This window comes from Suncus etruscus, chromosome 12 (genome assembly GCF_024139225.1).
Source record: "Suncus etruscus isolate mSunEtr1 chromosome 12, mSunEtr1.pri.cur, whole genome shotgun sequence".
NCBI lineage: Eukaryota > Metazoa > Chordata > Mammalia > Eulipotyphla > Soricidae > Suncus > Suncus etruscus.
The window spans coordinates 10809942-10828955 of NC_064859.1; the positions used below are offsets into that span (position 1 = coordinate 10809942).

General features: G+C 49.5%; 1 protein-coding gene across 1 annotated transcript in view; it reads left to right on the forward strand.

Annotated features, from left to right (window-relative positions):
* Positions 1-19014, forward strand: part of SLC4A5 (solute carrier family 4 member 5) — a 55710-nt gene that overhangs the window by 29143 nt on the left and 7553 nt on the right. The window contains 11 exon segments of the mRNA XM_049784389.1: positions 553-686; positions 1472-1743; positions 6503-6555; positions 7647-7847; positions 9231-9344; positions 12067-12231; positions 12970-13148; positions 14202-14274; positions 16352-16369; positions 16371-16421; positions 17226-17399. Of these exon segments, the coding sequence (XP_049640346.1) occupies positions 553-686; positions 1472-1743; positions 6503-6555; positions 7647-7847; positions 9231-9344; positions 12067-12231; positions 12970-13148; positions 14202-14274; positions 16352-16369; positions 16371-16421; positions 17226-17399 (1434 nt within the window).

Here is a 19014-nt window from a genome sequence, read left to right on the forward strand (position 1 = left end):
ATGTGAACAACCCAGGTTTGATCCCAGATGGTCCCCAAGCCTGCCAGGAGTGACCCCTGAGCTCAGAGTATCCTGAGCATCCCTGATGTGGCCTCCAAACCAAACCAAACCAAAATAAAACAAAGAGAAGCTGCAAAATGACCAACATGCCTAGGACAAGCTGCTTCTACAAGAACTCACTGGAAATGCCAAAGTTTAGGCACACTTGTCTGGAAGTGGCCTGAATCCATTGCCCCAGTCACGACTAGTGCCTGGTATCTGGCACAGTGGCTTATATGGGAGTTATGGACCTGAGCTCTGGTTCTGAAGGAATGAATGGCCTGGCTTTGAGAAGCCCACACAGAGCCTGGTGGAAGGATGAGAGACTGGGTGACAGGCACCTCCATCAGCCTCTGGGGTGCCAGGGAGATCATGCTGGCTCCATCTAGATGCTCACATTGGGGGTGTAGTGGGGGTGAGGAGCAGACCCTGAGGAGAGAAAAAGACTCTGAGGGAACTGGGCCCTTGGGTGCTTGCTGGCCTCTTGCCACCTGTGACCCCTCTATCTGCCAGGGTGTGATGGAGAGCTTCCTGGGCACTGCCATGTCTGGGTCCCTGTTCTGCCTCTTCTCGGGACAGCCTCTCATCATCCTTAGCAGCACAGGGCCCATCCTCATCTTTGAGAAGCTTCTCTTCGACTTCAGCAAGTAGGTGCCATGGCAGGCTCATGCCAGGGTCCACATCCAGGACTGTCAGCCAGGCTGGAGGGGCAGAGGGATAGCTGAGTGAGAGACAGAGACAGGGTGGGGTGCAGGGGGACTCCAGCTCTCCCCTGAGGGTCTGAGTGGAAAGGAGAGTCTCCCTGCTGTGTTCCTGAGCATGAAGGGGAGCATGGTTGGATAGTTGAGCTCCTCTAGTGCTCCCTCAACTCAGGGTGGAGGTTAGTGCTCCCCTGATCTGGGGAGGAAGTCAGTGCTCCCATACCCAGGCAGGAGCTTAGAGCTCGCTCCCCCCCCTATATTCTTGGCACTTCCCATTATTCCTCATGGCCCACTACAGCTGGAGCCATTTCTGAGACCAGCTAGAACTCCTGGCTCTCTCATGCAGATGTGTCAGTGATTGGATGAATTCAGATCAACTGGCACTGCCCTTCCTCTCCTGGGCCCTTTCCTTGGGCTGAGGAGGATATTCAGTGATAAAATTCGTGCCTTGCATGCATGAACCTTGGGGCTGGACACACACACACACACACACACACACACACACACACACACACACACACACACACACACTCACTCACAATTCTCTCCCAGAACTTCCCAAAGATCACTCAACCCTCTCTCTATCCCCAAATGGTCCCCTCCCTGGTCCCTGTCCTAGGAGGAACCCTCTGACCTTGGGGAGGCCCAATGTCACACTCAGGCCCTGGGCTAGGTGCTGAGGCCCCAGTGCTCTGGGCTGAAGGCCTCTGGCACCCTCCTGTGCCTTCCAGAGGCAATGGCCTGGACTACATGGAGTTCCGCCTGTGGATCGGCCTCCACTCAGCCCTCCAGTGCCTGGTCCTGGTTGCCACGGATGCGAGCTTCATCATCAAATACATCACCCGCTTCACTGAGGAGGGCTTTTCCACCCTCATCAGCTTCATTTTCATCTATGACGCCATCAAAAAGATGATCGGAGCCTTCAAGTACTTCCCCATCAACAGAGACTTCAAGCCTGACTCCATCACCACCTACAAGTGTGAATGTGTCGCCCCTGACATAGGTGACCCTCCCCACCCACTCTTTCCCCAGCTCCAACTTGCCTCAAACCCAGGAGGACAGCCCTGCTTGGGAGAGGCTGTTCAGCTGATGGCTTAAGGTTCAAAGGCTCTGGGCCCCAGAACTATCTACTGCTAGAGACAGAAATTGTGAGGACCATGATGCCAGCGGAGGGGTGTCAGTAAAGGGGGTGCCAGTAAGGGGCAAGGCTGGCTTTGCTCCATTCAGAGTTGGTTAACAGAGGCCATAGCAGTCGGGAATGTTCCTAGTGTCCTAGCATCAGGCCAGCAATCATCAGTGGTTTCTAAGGCATTTCAGACCTCTGAGTATTGTTTTGGGCTCACCCTGATATGGCGCTGCCAGTGTGGTGGTGCTAGTGGGTTGCCAGTCTGGAGGAGGGCTTCCTCCGTCACATGGGAGGTCTCAGAGGGGAACCAACAGGCCACTGTGTCATTTGAAGAGCAGTTGGAGAACTTTGGGGCAAGTAATCTAGGACAAGGTGGGAGAAGGGTACAGGGACCCTGTGGGATGACAGGATAGGTTGCAGGAGGTTGGAGGGGACTGTCACAGGGAACCAAGTGCTTCTGGACTCAGAAAAGAGCTTATGACAGCCTCTTGGTGGCAGCAGATTAATTAGATAGGCACCTTTATTGAAGGTGCTTTGAAAGGGAAGGTCTGGGTAGAGACTGACACAGACAACTGGTCAACCTGATCATACTCAGGCTCTGTCCTGCATGGTTGCTACTGACCAGAGAAAGGCTCTCTGTGAAGTAAGAGCTCCGTGCTCTGAAACATGAGCTCCCTTCTCAGTCAGTCATGTCTCAAGGAGTCTACAGCACCTACTGGGGATGTCACAGAGTGAGACTCAAAACCTGCCTCCAGATACTGGCAGGCTGGTCTCACAGAGCCAATGTGAAGAGGTTTGGACATTCCAGAGTCATCTTTTCTCACCTCAGTTTTTCTCTCTTGGGCTTGTGGAAATCCTGTGAGGAGTTTGAAGATCTCCCTAGATCAGGCTGGAATGTGATTCAAGCACATGTTGTGTTGTGTTTGTTTGTCAGTCCATTAATACATACTTTTTTAAAATTTTTTAACCCCCCTTTTCTTTAACCCCCCCCATTAATACATACTTTTGAGAAAAAAATTAATATAATTCCATAGAAAACCTTTGCTGGCTATTAACTGTGCAGCCCTGTGATCTGGGGTTTTATGGCAGATGAAGATGATATACCCTTGGGGCTGGGAGACAGTGGCCTCATCCTTGGCACGGTGGTCTCCAGAGCAAGGCTTGGGACTCTGGTACTGCCAAATATCTCTGGTACCTCAGGGCTTAAGCAGCACCATGTCTTTAGCTCTTTTAGCCAAGAATAGCAGGTGGTCCTCCTGAGACTCACTGTCACACATTGGTTTTGTCTAGTTTGATTGGTTTGATGTCTATTTTGTCATTAGTTTTGAGCTATTCAGCTCAAGTCCAGTGGAAGAGAACATTTTTCTCCGACTGGTGCCGGATCACATGGGTTTCTCAGGAGACTGAGGTGCTCCAATTTGAGGGCCCTTTTCATTCCTCCCACCAGCAGATCCCAAGTCTGTGGCTGAATCCAGCAGGCCTGCCTCCTTCTGGAGCCCCACCATCTTGCTCCTCATCCCCTATGAACTTAGGGCAATGAGCATGGGTTCTCTTGTGGGGACAATGTTCTTGATCTCTCAGAGATGGTTCTGATTGGGGTCTAGTGAGCATCATTTATCTGCAGAAGAAATGAAGCCTGGTTGGTGAGGGATGCTGTAGGGAGAGGGATGTAGGGGGGTGTAATGGGGGGCACTGTAGGGGATGCTGTAGTGAGAGGGATGTAGGGGGATGTAATGGGGGGCACTGTAGGGGGTGCTGTAGGGGGAGGGATGTAGGGGGGATAATAGGGGGCATTGTAGGGGGTGCTGTAGGGGAAGGGATGTAGGGGGTGTTACGGGGGGCACTATAGGCAGCACTATAGGGTGACAATGTAGGGGGTGCTGTAGAGGGAGGGATGTAGGGAACATTATAGGGGGACATGGTAGGGGGAGGGATGTATGGGAGCATTATAGAGGGAACACTGTAGGGGGGCTCTAGGTGGATGCAGTAGGGGGAACTGTAGGGTACATTGTGGAGATGCCTGAGCACAGGGTATAGGCTGTAAGGGGCATCATAAGACCCACCAGCTTGATCCCCTGCAGAGTTTGCTGATATCTGTAGTCACCTGCCTTCTTAATTTTTTATTTATATTTTTGGACTTGGACTATACCTGGTGCTGCTCAGGGCTTACTCCTGACTCTATGCTCAGGATACTGAAGGGTATGGGGTTCTGGGGATGCAACCTGGGTCCACTATGAGCAAGGTGATCATCTTTCTCTCTGTAGGCAGGCTCTAGCCCCAATGCTACTACTTTAGAATAATATGATTATTCTGGTCCTCAAAATGGAGATCTAGTACAGCAGGGAAGGTGCTGGCCTTGCAAAATGCTACCAACCCCAGATTGATCCCCAGAATCCCATTTGATTCTTTCCTGAGTACAATCAAGAGAAACCCCTGTAGGCCTATGTCCTACTCCTACCCCCAAAAAAGAGAAAAAAATCAAGTTTTTGGATTCCATCCTAGATCTGCAGAATCAGAAATCTGGCAGTATGGCCAGGTAGATAAATGTTTCTGGGTGCTTCTAATGCATGCTCGATTGAATTTGAATGGTCAGTGGGGTCCTATCAGCTGCCCATGTTACTGCAAGGTTAGCTGGATTTTCCATCTCTTCCCAGGGAGTAAAAAACTGAAAGTAGAACAAGTTAGTTTTGAGTCAGAGAATATAAAGAGCAAAAGTTCTTGATACTTGGATGTCAGAAGAGGGGATTAACTGAGAAGGTTTCTCCTTAGCCCATGGCTGACTTGCTTTTTCATATTCTTAGCATGATGCAGATCCCAGTCTGACCATAAAAAGTCCAGTTGCTCTTTACCCCCTTTCCTCAGAAGAGCTTTTTTTGGGGAACTTTCTCTTTTTGACTCACTCTGATTCCATTGTAACTGATTTGTATTCTATTTATGAATGCTGCACACACTGAGTTGGATGCTTTCAAACCCAAGTGAGTACCACCGGGCAAACACTAGCATTTACAGCTCTGTCATCCTTGGATTCCTTCTGGAATTTTTCCTTGTCATATTTCTTCCTTTTTTATCTTAAAGTGATGCCCCACATGTCTTGGTATAAAAACAGAAGATACTCAGGGAATTTTTGGTCTAGCAGTGAGGCTCATGGAAGACTCTGGACCTTGCCACATTATGGGGGGAACATGGGGAACCCATGAGCCTCTTCTCTTTTTATGCTCCCTGTGAATTCTTTCTCACCTCTTGGCCAGCTTTGGTGAGGAAAGGTAGCAGCTGGTGTGATTTCTAGGAAGCGCCAAGTTGCTCGGGTTAATCAGAGCACACGGATGGGCTTCTAGAAGCTTCTGGAAGCTCTGCCTCTGCTCAAGACCAAATTCCTGAACCTTTACCAGCCCGCCTGAAGTGACCCCCAGAAGTGGGTCAGCGAAGGGTCTTGGGACCCCATTTTCCTGAGATGCTGGTTGGAGGGCTAAGAAAACATGGGTCCTTCCTTTCTCTGGCTCTGAGTTCTTATCTCTGTGGGGACAGTTTGTGGAAGGAGACAAGGGCAGCCTTTTTTCCTGGATGGACTGTAAGCTGGCAGCTGGGGGGATCTTTCCTCCACCCTGGCTGGCTGCCTGAACCTGCCTCTTTGGCTTTGATGGGGTGAACGCCTTGTAAATGAAGGGCCACATTCTAGGTGGGGGGGAGAAATTAGCATTTCACCCACCTCTTTTCCTGCCCTCCCAGGGACACCCTTATCCACTCAACTCACAAGCAGCAAACGGGGTGCAGAGCAAGGCAGGTGGGGTAAAGGACAGTGGTACCTTTGGGATCTCATTTTGTTTTCAGGTCCTGGCTCAATGTCATTTTTTCCTAACATTTCCTGATTCATGAGTCTGCTTAGAACAGAGAAAAGACAGGTTCTTGTGGGCTCAAAGTGTCTAGAAAAGTAATAGCACCTAGTATTGTGTGTGTGAGAGGATGTGTAAGAGAGCATGTTGGCTGTGCGGGGAGGTGCTGGGGTCCTGCCACAATGAACCGTAGGACCATGGGCAGCTAACAGCAGATTATTAACCTCTCAGACCTAAGTTACCCCATCTGTAAAGATGGAAGAACTTTTGGGAATTGAGAAGCAGAGAGAGATGTGGGGAAGGGCCTTGCCCTGCACATTCTAGGGTATAAGTTCTATGAGAACGTTTAGGGGTGCAACTGCTGACCGGAGTAGGCACCATTCATGGAGCAGCAGAGGGCATGGGACTTGGGTCTTTAAGCTGGGTGACCTGCCTAGCTTGTTGGAGCTGTGGGCCCAGCTCTCTTCTGCCACCCCACACTCCCAAAGTTTGAAGGGGAAGAAGATGCCAGGGTGGCAAAAACAAGGAACCAGGAACAGGAGGGATCAGGGAAAAGGGATACTATGGCTGGAGAAACAGAGCAGCAGGGAGGGCACTAGCCATGCATGTAGCAGGCCCAGGTTCAATCTTCAGCATCCCATAAGGATGAGCACTATCAGGAATGATCCCTGAGTGCTGAGCCAGGAGGAAGCTTAAGCATTGATGGGTGTGGGTCCCCCAAATCCCAGCAGAGTGGGGAGTCCTGGGGGGTCCAAGGCTCCTGAGCTGGCAGCTGCTGACCTGCTCCTGTCCTTGTTTCTCTGTAGCAAATATGACCGTGCTCAATGCTTCCACCCTGCTCAGCACCAACACTTCTCTGGTGAGTTCTCCAGGTGCTACGCAGTGTGAGTTAGAGATTAGGTGAGAGACAGGGGTGGGTGGCAGTGCCTAGCCCAGCCAGGGTCACCACAGCGGCCTGTGTGTGTCTCTTTGTCTGCAGTATGTGCTATTGACCCTCATGACGCTCACTGATCATTCATAGCTTAGCTGATTTTTGTTCTTGGGGGGCCATGCCCAGCAGTGCTCTGGATATATTCCTGGCTCTGGTTTCAGGAATCACTCCTGGTGGTGCTTGGGGAACCAAATGTGGCTGGGGCTCAAACGAGGGTTGGCAGCATGCAAAGCAAGTGCCTTAACCCTAGTAGTTATTAACTATCACCAGCTACTAACTAACCACTAATTACTACTAGCTAACTACTAACTAACTAACTAACTAACTACTACTACTACTAGTTACTATTCCCTCATCTTATTTAAAAATTGAGAGGGTTTGACTATACTTGACTGTGCTCCGGAATCCCTCTTTACCTTCTTCCTCACCTTCTACCTGTGACCCCCTCATTCAGTTCCAGGTCCCCCAAAACTTTGCTAATGCTTCCCACACTTGGACTGTGATTACTAGTAATGAGGGCCAGAGGCCTCAGGAGATGGAGTCCAGCCTTGGGTACTAAGGTTGGGAAATCCCAGCTGGGGGCCAACCAGGCATCGGCAGAGAGGCGGGATGTGGGGTTGATTTTTAGCATCCCAGAGTTGACCCTTTAGTGCCCTCCTTTGGGCACTCATTACCCAGCGACAGTGTAACTTCAGGGACCTTCCCAGAACCTTCAAGCCTTTTCTCCCCCAACATTGGGAGGAAGAAGGGAGAAATCAGTGCCAGTGCCTGAGCACTTATGTGCAGGGTGCCAGCAGGCGGCAGCACCAGGGATGAAGGGTGTAGGAAAGGGACCTGGCCCTTGCTAGTATTCCTTGGCTCCTGGAAGCAATTCTTAATGGTGTTCTGTGAGCCACTAGGGCTAGGGATCCTGGCCAGGAGGAAGGGGGGTGTTTGGACTCTTTGAGATTGTGGCAGGCAGGACACACTGCCCCCTCCAGAAAGGCCTGACTCTTTCTCTCCTATGCTTGGTCCTCAAGTACAACCCCCTTAACCTCTCAGCGCTGGACTGGTCTCTGCTGAGCAAGAACGAGTGTCTGAAGTATGGTGGGCGCCTACTGGGAGATTCCTGTCAGTTTGTGCCAGACCTGGCCCTTCTGTCCTTCATCCTTTTCTTTGGGACCTACTCCATGACTCTGGCCCTGAAGAAGTTCAAATTCAGCCGGTATTTCCCAACTAAGGTCAGTCTCCCTCCACTGAGCTGCCTGGAGGGTTTGGGGCCAGCCCCCTACAGCATGGTGCCACATGAACCCAGGCTCACAGGGGCATCGAGTTTAGAGCACAGACTTGGAGTGGTCTAGGGTGTGGTTCAAGTGGATGACAATGATTTTGAAGATAAAGTGAGAGGCATGATGTCCCTTCAGTAACTATTGCAAACCAGAGTGCCTAATGACAAAAAGGGCAGGAGAGAGGAAGGTGAGAGAGAGAGATAGAGAGAGAGGGGGGGAGGGAGACAGAGAAAGAAAAGAGAGAGGGTGGAGAGAGAGAGAAAGGGACAGAGAAAGGGAAGGGAGGGTGGGAGAGAGAAAAAGTGTCTTCCCCAGAGGCAAGCAGGGGAGAGGGCAGGATCAAGGGTGGGAGGGAAACTGGGGACATTGGTGGCAGAAACTGTGCACTGGTACGCTGGTGTACATTATATGACTAAAACTCAATTACGAACAACTTTGTAAATATGAAAAAAATACTATTAGGAACAACCTTGTAAACCACGGTGTTTAATAAAGCAATTTTTAAAAATCTAAAATATATTTAGGGGGGCTGTAGTGATAGTACAGTGAGGAGGGCATTTCCCTTGCATGCAGCCAACTTGGGTTTGATTTCTGGCATCCCACATGACCCCCTGAGCCTGCCAGGAGTGATCCTGAGCACAGAGTCAGGAGTAAGCCCTGAGCACCTCTGGGTATGGACCAAAAAACAAAACAAATAAAAATAACAACAAGTAAAATGGAATTTTTTTTTTTAGTCATTGGAGTCAAAGAGGTTTTTAAGTCCTCTTTGGTATTGTCAAAAACTTTAACCTTTAGACATATGCTACATATTAGAACTGGATTGTATACTGAAGAATTTTTATTTCCTGGATAATTGATGAAGTTGAAATCTTTCAGATGTTTATTGACTATGTGATTTTTGAGGGAAGGCTTTCTGTTTTTGTAATTGAGTGTAATGTCAGTGGTGGTTATGCCTATGACATGGCTGCTAGTATCTTGAGGTAGGCTCTGATCATTTCTATTTTATTGAGAGTTTTTTTGTAGTTGTTCATTTGCCTTTTTTTTCCCACACCCTGTGTTTCTCAAGTGCTACTCTGGGCTTGGGGTTGCTCCTAGTAGTGCTTAGGGGACCGACTGGAAATTGAAATTTTGCTGGAAATTGAACCCATGTCTGCCAAATGCAAAGTCTACACTTACGTAGTTCAAGGGATTAAATTCGTGCTTTTACACATGTTAGGCACATGCTCTACCCCTTGAATTATGTCCTGGCCCCAAACCCAAACATCTAACTAAATTTGTTCTCTGGAGACTGCACCCAAAGGCGAATTTCTCATTCACTTACTCCTCCCTCTGCAGGTCCGGGCACTGGTAGCTGATTTCTCCATTATCTTTTCCATCCTGCTGTTCTGTGGAATTGATGCCTGTTTCGGCCTGCAAACTCCCAAACTGCATGTGCCCAGTGTTATCAAGGTTTGCCCTGGCCCTGCCCTCCGGCCTTCCGACCACAGACTCTCTCCTGCCCACCACTCGACCAGACTTTCGCTACTCTCAGCAAGCACATGAGCCTCTAGTGATCTCTTCTGCATGCTCTCTGGGGGAGGGTGTGTCTCACAATTACCCAGGCTGGAGCCTTGATGAAGGTGGGGGTGGAGGCCTCCTCTTCCTCTTCTTCCTCTTCCTCATTTTCCTCCTCCTTCTCTTCCTCCTCCTTCTCATCCTCCTCCTCTTCTGCCATCGTTTTTGTTGTTGTCGTCATCATCATCATCTTCTTCTTCTTCCTCCTCCTCCTTTCTTCTCTTCTCCTCCTCTTCCTCCTTTCTTCTCTTTTCTTTCTTTCTTTCTTTCTTTCTTTCTTTCTTTCTTTCTTTCTTCTTTCTTTCTCTTTCTTGTTCTTTCTTTCTTTCTTTCTTTCTTTCTTTCTTTCTTTCTTTCTTTCTTTATTTCTCTCTCTTTCTTTCTTTCTTCTCTTTCTTTCTTCATTCTTTCTTTCTTTCTCTTTCTTCTTTCTTTCTTTCTTTCTTTCCTTCTCATCCTTCCTTCCTTCCTTCCTTCCTTCCTTCCTTCCTTCCCTTCTTCTTCCTTCCTTCCTTCCTTCCCTTCCTTCCTTCCTTCCTTCCTCCCTCCCTCCCTCCCCCTCCCCTCCCTCCCTCCCTCCCACCCTCCCTCCCTCCCTTCCTTCCCTTCCTTCCTTCCTTCCTTCCTTCCTTCCCTCCCTCCTCCCTCCCTCCCTCCCCTCCCTCCCTCCTCCCTCCCTTCCTTCCTTCCTTCCTTCCTTCCCTTCCTTCCTTCCTTCTCCTTCCTTCCTTCTTCCTCCTCTTCCCATCCTCCTCCCCCTTCTCCTCCTCCTCCTCCCTTCTTTTTTTGTTTTTTTTTTGTTTTTTTGTTTTTTTGTTTTTGGGTCACACCCGGTGGTGCTCAGGGGTTACTCCTGGCTGTCTGCTCAGAAATAGCTCCTGGCAGGTATGGGGGACCATATGGAACACCGGGATTCGAACCAATCACCTTTGGTCCCTGGATCAGCTGCTTGCAAGGCAAACACACACTGTGCTATCTCTCGGGCCCCTTCTCTCTTCTCTCTTCTTCTTCTTCTTCTTCTTCTTCTCTTCTTCTTCTTCTTCTTCTTCTTCTTCTTCTTCTTCTTCTTCTTCTTCTTCCTCCTTCTTCTTTCTCCTCCTCCTCCTCTCCTCCCTTCTCCTCCTCCTCCTCCTCCTCCTCCTGTCATCTTCTTCTTCTTCTTCTTTTTCTTCTTCTTCTTCTTCTTCTTCTTCTTCTTCTTCTTCTTCTTCTTCTTCTTCTTCCTTTCTTCTTCTTCTTTTCTTTCTTCTTCTTCTTCTTCTTCTTCTTCTTCTTCTTCCTTCTCCTCCCCCTCCTTCATTTTTGGTACCACAATAAAACTCCAGGGCTGACTCCTGGGCTGTGCACCTCAAGGATCACTCCTGGCAATGCTCAGGGTATGAGATGCTGTGTATTGAACCCAAGTTGACTGGTGTGCAAGGCAAATGCTCTTCCCACTGCATCATCTCTTTCAGCTTTAAGAGGAGACTTTTTCACATACATTTCTACCCACTGGGAAGGGATTGGAATCCTACTATAGCCAACCTGGAATCCCTTTGGTTTTCATTTGTGGGTCCACAGTTCAATGTCCTCTGGCATTCTAAATGCTGGGCTAGAGGGAGCTGCCTTTAACATGATTCTCAAAAGAGTGTCCCCCCAAACAGCATTGTATCATTGCTGAAAATGTGCTGAACATGCAAAATTTTCCAGGGCCATCCTCAGCCAAGGGAACCAGTAAACTATGGGGGTTGGGGCCTAGTGTTCGGCATTTGAACAGACCCACCAGAGCACTAGACCAAGAACCTTTGCTTCAGGAACGCACTGGCACCAGTGTTGTGATGCCCTTTCCTAAGCTGGTCCTGCCCCCTTCTGTGGAAATGGGGCATAAATAGAGCTGGTCTTCACAGCCTGTGGGAACTTACCTTTGGGACATTTTACGGTCAAGTCCTCCTAAGTCGCTTAAACAAATCTTATAAAGACTCAAGGACAATTATTGAACCCTCAAAATCTAGTAGCCCCATGGTCTTCAATAGTACTTTAAAGAGAAACCTCAGTTCAGGCCCTGTTCAGACCAAATTCCTTATTCCCAGCATGTGAGTCTGAATTCTGTTGTGTTTTAGCTGACTTTGTAGTCCCTCTACAGGAATCATGAGAGGGTGAAGGCACCAGGGCATCCATCCTGTTAGTCTTCTTTCTTGACTTTGGGCTTTATTTTATTTTATTTTGTCACACCCAGCAGTACTTAGGGGTTACTCCTGTATATTCACTCAGGCTTGGGGGACACTCTGAGATGCTGGGGATTGAACCCAATCAGCCACTTGCAAGGCAAACACCCTCCTCACTAGACTATCTCTCTGGCCCCTTGGGCTTTATTTTGGCTTTATGTTTTGCCACTAATACTATGTTTTGATCACCCCAGACAGTGTACCTCCCTGCATCTCAGGCTGGCAGCTGCCAACCATCTTAGCTCCCCAGAGAAGACCTTACTATTTGCATGTGCCTGTTGGCTTCTCTGTTTTCTTCCTTTTGGGCTGCAGCTTTCAGGGACAAGACTGCAGCTGGCTAGCAGGGGCAGGGAGGCACTGAAGGCAGTGGGCCCAAGCATGAAGAAAATGCTGTTTCTGTTTGCTCCCCTCAGCCCACACGACCCTGACCCGAGGCTGGTTTGTAAACCCCCTTTGGGAAGAATCCATGGTGGGTGTACCTGGCGAGCATCCTGCCTGCCCTGCTGGTGACCATCTTGATCTTCATGGACCAGCAGATTACAGCAGTCATAGTTAACCGGAAAGAGAACAAGCTGAGGGTAAGGGGCGGGCAGCCTGACCTCTTTTTCCTTGCTGCCCCCTCAGCCAGAAGGAACTGAGGAAGCTTCTTCTTTCAAGGTGTTGGGTGAGGTAAAATGGGAGGCAGGAAGACTGAAGTTCTGGTCTGTGAATGTGGCTGTGTGTCCTTCATTCTCAGTGTAACCACCCTGGATGTGTTCCTCTCAGGACTTATGTTTCTTGCTTGCCCCAAAGCTTGTCCTAGCTCTATGCCTCCTGACTTTGGATGGAGGAGTTGGAGCAGATGCTAAAGGGCAATTTTGAACTACGAAGCAAAAATGCTTCCTTAGTTTTCCTGTCTGGAATTCTCCAGCTTTGGAGTCGGAGATTTGGGCTTTCTCCTGCCTCCCCCAATTTGGATCACATGAAGCTTGGTCTGTGGCCACAGGGGTTCCCTACTCAGGAGCTATTTGTGTGGTAGCTAATGGTAGGCAACCTTCTTCAGAACTCCCAACTCTTTGAGCTTGAGTCCCCTCTCCTCCCTTACCTTGTCCATTTGCTGGCTCACCTGTGTAGACAGGAAGGTTGAAGAGGCCACACCTGGGGTTGGTGAGTCCCAAACACCTTAGTATTAGCCTCCTGAGGAGAACCCTTGAACCAAGATCCACAAAAAAGGCTGCTTAGGGCTAAGAAATGTCTGTCTCCCCACCCCACTTGGGCTAGTTGGTCAGGAAAAGTCAGTCTCCCTACATGACTTCTTCCTCCCATCATTCCTTTAGAAGGCTGCTGGCTACCATCTGGACCTGTTCTGGGTGGGCATCCTCATGGCTCTGTGCTCCTTCATGGGGCTCCCTTGGTACGTGGCTGCTACCGTCATCTCCATTGCCCACATTGACAGCCTCAAGATGGAGACGGAGACCAGTGCCCCTGGAGAGCAGCCCCAATTCCTGGGGGTCAGGTAGGTAGGACCAGGACCTGGACATCACCAGAAGGGCAGGATCAGAGCAGAATAGAAGGTGGTGGGAACTGGGTTTTCTTACTATCAAGGTATTTGGGGATGCCCACTTGGGCCCTGGTTCCTAAAGGCAGGGAGGAATGGAGACTTTAATGACTGGATTCAAAACACCTCTAAACACACTCTCACATGTATTGGCCACTCAGGTGTCTCACAGCCCCACTGGTCTGTTTATCTCCTCTTCAAACTCTACCCCACAGAGCCTGTGTGGTCAAGGCTCTGTTTTCCCAGGCCCACTCTCAGTCCTGGAACTGTGGCGTTTTCTTCCTCCGTTTCTTCTCCCTTGGCCTTCTGTTCAGGCATGGGAAGTGTTTCTCCTGGCTCTCAGGCTTTCCTGGGGTGAGCCTAAGCCGGGCTGGCCTTGCATTGGACCATTCATCCAGGCTGTGTGGTATGAGCTCAGATTTCTCTGATGAGGGCCAGGCGCCACCCTAAGCCTCTGATTCCAACTGGCTTGTACCCAAGCTTCTACCTGAATCCTGGTCTTTTGACCCTCAAATCAGCTTTGCCAGGAACCGAGCCCCTAGCCCCCAGCTCCTATTAGTCCTGCCTCCTATTAGTCCTGCCTCACAAACATGGGTGAAGGGCAAGTAAAATAATAGTGTGTAACCAGTGGCATGTCTGCCTGGTTTCAGTCCCTGAACCACGGGGTTCTCGAGCCTCAGAGGCCTCTACACCCAACTTTATATCTTTATATCTCACTTTCTCCTCACAATCACACTCTGAGGTAGGTGCTGTTATTTTTGAACTACCAAGTCAGAAAGCACTTAGGGCCTTGTCTGATGCCTCACAACTAGGAAGAGCTGAAGGTCTCTTGGCAGGCTCTTGACTGCCCCTCCCAAATGCCCATGCTGGCTTAGAGGGATCCCTCTCCTTCCCTATGAGGGTTGGCTGGGCCTCAGACTTACAGTCTGGAGTGGGGCATCTTGACTGAGGAGCCCTCAGAGGTGTCAGGGGCATCTCCCAGATCTCCTAAGTGTGTGCTCTTCTCACCAGGGAACAGAGGGTGACGGGCACCATCGTCTTCATCCTGACAGGAATCTCCGTCTTCCTGGCTCCCATCCTCAAGGTGAGACTCTCCCCTACTGGCAACTCTGTCAGCACTGGCTTGATGACACTTACTTGAGGTGTCCCACGTGGCCCCAGAAAGGAGAAGAATCCAGGGATGTTTCCTCTTCATCACCATTGCCCTATCTCCAATATACCTCAGGGTGGCATTTATTCTCAGCACCAGACACTCCTCATCACTGCTCATTCCCCACCCACTAGCCCCTCCCCATTCACCTTTTAGAGCCTTTTAGAAGATAATCTCTCTCAGAAAATCCCACCCAGTTCCATTCTTGCTTCCATCAGGCATTTCCATGTTGTCCATGGCTCACCAGAGGCTTCCTGACTCACCCCTTTGTAGAAACTTATAGCTTCCAGTGGGGAGAAATTGTAGCTATCTGGGGCACCTGGCTTTCTGTGCCTCTTTCTTGTCTATCTTGGGCACATGGGCAACTTTCTTCACATATAGAGGCTTCCAAGCCATCTGGAAGAGAAGATCCTAAGTTGAAGGGCTGGGGTGTGTCTCGGGGATAGGGCATTTGGTTTGCGGTACAGGCACCACAAAAGTAAGAACACAATCAAGGAGATGCTCCATTCAGAGCGTGTTTCCCCGCCAATTGGTCTTGTGCTTCTTAGGTTTTTCCTCCACTCATCTGTTTGGATTTGGGGTGGCAATAATGGAGTACCTCAGGCTGGTCTTCTCTCGAAGTTCAATATTGGAGAATTCAGGGTTGTAGTGCTGGTAGCTTACCAAGACTGTCTCTTGGGCTGCCTGACAGCCACCCATCATAGCCTGGAGTCTGTGTTCACCTCTTCTGACTGGATGAGGAGCTTATTGCAAATCTCAGTCTGGCTGTGCATGTCTAAAGATTCAGTACTTGGACCCAGAGATGTGATTATAGATCAGACCTAGCTGTGATGCTACTGGTGGTGGGGACCAGTGTCACCTGGTGACATTCAAGAGCTTTTCTTTCTTTTTTTTGTTTTTTGTTTTTTTGGCCATTCCCAGCAGTGTTCAGGGGTTATTCCTGGTTCCATGCTCAGGAATTACTCTTGGTGGTGCCGCGTGGGCCACATGTATTGCCAGGAAATCCAACCCAGGTTGGAAAGGCAAATGCCCTACCAGTTATGCTATTGTGTGAGCACCCTCCCTGTTTTTTAAAATTTATTTGTGGTGCTGGGACATACCTGGTGGTACTCAGCTTACTCCTGGCTCTGTGCTCAATGCTATGGGACCACTCCTGGTGGGCTCAGGGGGACATACAGGGCTCAGGGGATCAATCCCAGTTGAGTGTGCCAGGCAAGCACCTCACCGAGGTACTATTACTACAGCCCTAGTGTTTCTGTTCTTATTAATGTTATTAACTTATTAGCAGTTATTAACTGTTCCTACTTTTCTCTAGGAGTATTCTGTGTGAGAAATTCTCACATTATAGTGTGGATAAAAATCATTTGGGAATTTTTGTTTGTTTGTTTCTGGGACACACTCAGTAATGTTCAGGGATTACTTCTGGCTCTGCACAAAGAAATCACTCCTGGCAGGGTCAGTGGGATCCTATGGAATGCCAGGGATGGAACCCAGGGCAGTCACATGCAAGGCTGTGCTCCATCCCCACATCTCAGAATCTTATTAAATGAAAATACTGACGCAGAAGGTCAAGGAAGGCCCCTTCCCTCCCTCTCTCTTCTCCTCCTGCCTCTCTCCATCTACCACCATCTCTTTCCATTACCACTTCTCTGGATGGTGGTACCCAGTGCCTTTAGTGTGGCACTCCTTGTAGGTGAGGCTCTCTTTCCAGTGAGGTTCCTGGGGTGAGCCAGGTGTGAGGGCAGCACAGAGGAGACATTCCCTCAGCACTGCAGGCTCCCACCCCATCACAAGGCCTGAAGATTGTGTTCAGTTTCATTTTTGTGTTTCACTTGCACCCTGTCACCACTCTCCAAGCTATAGATTATTCTATTTTGGGGGGGAGGGTAAACACCTGGGCACTGCTCAGGAATGATATCTGAAGATTCAGAGGACCATATGGGGTGTCTGGGGGACAGAACTTAGGTGGGCTGCACGCAAGACAAGCACCTGGCCTTGTCTCTGGTTTCAGCACATTCCCCTGCCAGTGGCTGTATGGAGTCTTCCTCTACTTGGGTGTGGCCTCACTGAATGGCGTCCAGGTAAGGCCCCTTCCCTGCTCAACTGACCTCCCATCAGCATGACTGTCCGGATCCACATGACCAAGGCCTCGAGCTCTCTCCTTCCCTGGTCAAAGTAAAGAGTCAGGACATGACCCAGTCACTATGTGTCAAGTGAAATGGTCATGCCAGGCACTTTACTGGTGTTCTAGAAGTCCGCCAATATGTGTAGGTCAGCTAATACCCTTTTTACAGACAGGAAAATGAGTCAGCATCTTCCACCTCCCCCTCTCCCCACCTGCCTGAACCCTGTGCTGTTTTATGCTCAGAACTTAAAATTCAGATCCAGTAGATTTTGTGGAACCCAGTAGAATATACAAATGAAACAACAATGCCAGGGCCCCGTAGGCTCTGTCTCAGAGTTTGAATTTATCTCCCCTTTAGACCTGGGATTGAAGCTTCCCAGAATAAGAGTTCCGCAGGGAGCACAATCTATGTATTTAAGGAGAGACAACAGCATCTCTTCCCTCTCCAGCCATTTATTCCTCATGGAGGAGAAATATGCTTCATCTAGCTCATTTTTCCTTTTCATTATTTTTCGTGTCTGTGGACGATGTTCAGGTGAAGCCAGCTGCAGGGCCAGAGCTTGTCCACCAAGACTCAGCAGAGTCCTCTAAGATCTAGTGCATGTCCTAGATACTTGTGGACCACTTCAGAACCTCTCTCTCCAAGGCCTGCTTAGGGATCCCCTCAAGAATACTCCATAGCAGCACCTGCTTCCCTAGCTCTGAAGCCCTAGCCCAGGTCTCCCCTGCCTGCCTGATCCCAACACTGTCCTCATGCCAGTTCTGGGACCGCTGCAAACTCTTCTTGATGCCCGCCAAGCACCAGCCAGACTATGCCTTTCTTCGCCATGTGCCCCTACGCCGGGTCCACCTCTTCACACTGGTGCAGATTCTCTGCCTTGTTGTGCTCTGGATTCTCAAGTCCACGGTTGCTGCCATCATCTTCCCAGTCATGGTGAGATGGGCCTGTGTAAAGGCCACTTGCACTTGGGCCCTGCCACTGTCTCTTTTCCCCAGGACCCTAGACAGAGGTACAGGGCATATAAGGGTGGTGCAAGTGAGTCCAGGAGAGGTGGAGGCAGGTGGGGGAGGAGTGAGCAGAGAGCAGGTGAGTCTACACCAGCCCTGTTTCCCATGACAGCATAATCAGCCTCTCAACCTGCCTGCTCTGGGGAGGGCAGAGAAGCTGGACGGATGCAGCAGGGCAATAGGATCCCCCACAAGACTTTCCACAGGCTCCCACAAGGCCCCCCATGGGACCCCCACTGCCAACTTCAAGCCCAGTCTGCTAGATCCCCTCAACCCCGAAATTGGTCCTATGTTCCAGATTTCTGAGGGGATACTAGGTGGAGAGGTGATGTCAGGTGGTGGAGCTCTAGCTGGACACAGGAGAGCTTTGAGGTACATCTGGAATGCATCATTTGAGGAATTTTAGCTCAATTTGAAGTTGTTCCAAGGGGAAAAGGAAACCAGCAGTATTGGTAGCCAGGGGAGAAAATAATGTGTGGGTAGTGGTGAGGGCCCCAGAACTCAGGGGCATCAGATTGGGGCCAAGGTGTAGACCCAGGAGTATCTGAAAGGTGCTCTTGGGAGGACTCTTAAGTCAGAGGTTCCTTTTTTTTCTCTCTTTTTTTAAAATATATATTTTATTTAAGCAACTTGATTACATACATGATTGTTTTTAGGTTTCAGCAATGTAAAGAACACCACCCATCACTAGTGCAACATTCCCGTCCCCAATGTCCCAAATCTCCCTCCTTCCCACTCTAACCCCACCTGTACTCTAGACAGGCTTTCTATTTCCTTCATACATTCTCATTGTTAGGATAGTTCACTTTTTTTTCTCTTGTGGTGATGTGGGGTTTGGGCCATCCAGGGACTGTTCCTGGCTTATGCTCCAGGGTGATGCTTGACAATGCTTAGGGAGACTTGATGTGATGTTGGGGACCAAAGCAGGATTGGCCACATGTAAGGCCAGTCAGTGCCTTAACCTCTGTTTTTCTCCTCACCTCTCAAATTAGCATTTTAATCTTCCCCCTCCATAGAATATGAGTATTGCCTTTGCCTTTCATTTGTTTCCTCTAAAGAGAGATGAACTTTCTTCCTTTTTTTTTTTTTTTTTTTTGAGTTTTTGGGTCACACCTGGTGGTTCTCAGGGGTTACTCCTGGCTCTATGCTCAGAAATCGCGCCTGGCAGGCTCAGGGGACCATATGGGATGCCGGGATTCGAACCACCGACCTTCTGCATGAAAGGCAAATGCCTTACCTCCATGCTATCTCTCCAGCCCCAAAGAGATGAACTTTCTAGACCATAGTATTTGCTAGTTTGGGGACTACAACCAGTGGTGCTCAGGATTTACTCCTGCCCCTGTACTTGGGCCACTCCTGGCAGACTCAGGGTGGCAGGGATTGAACCTCGGTCAGCAGTGTGCAAACAACCAACCTGCTGTACTATCTCTGCAGCTGTGAAGCCTTATTTTTAAAAAAAAATTGGCATCCCTTGCAGCTTTACTAACAGAGATGAGAAATGCTCAGAAATGGGGCAGAGGGACAGTTGGTTTCCAAGGGTA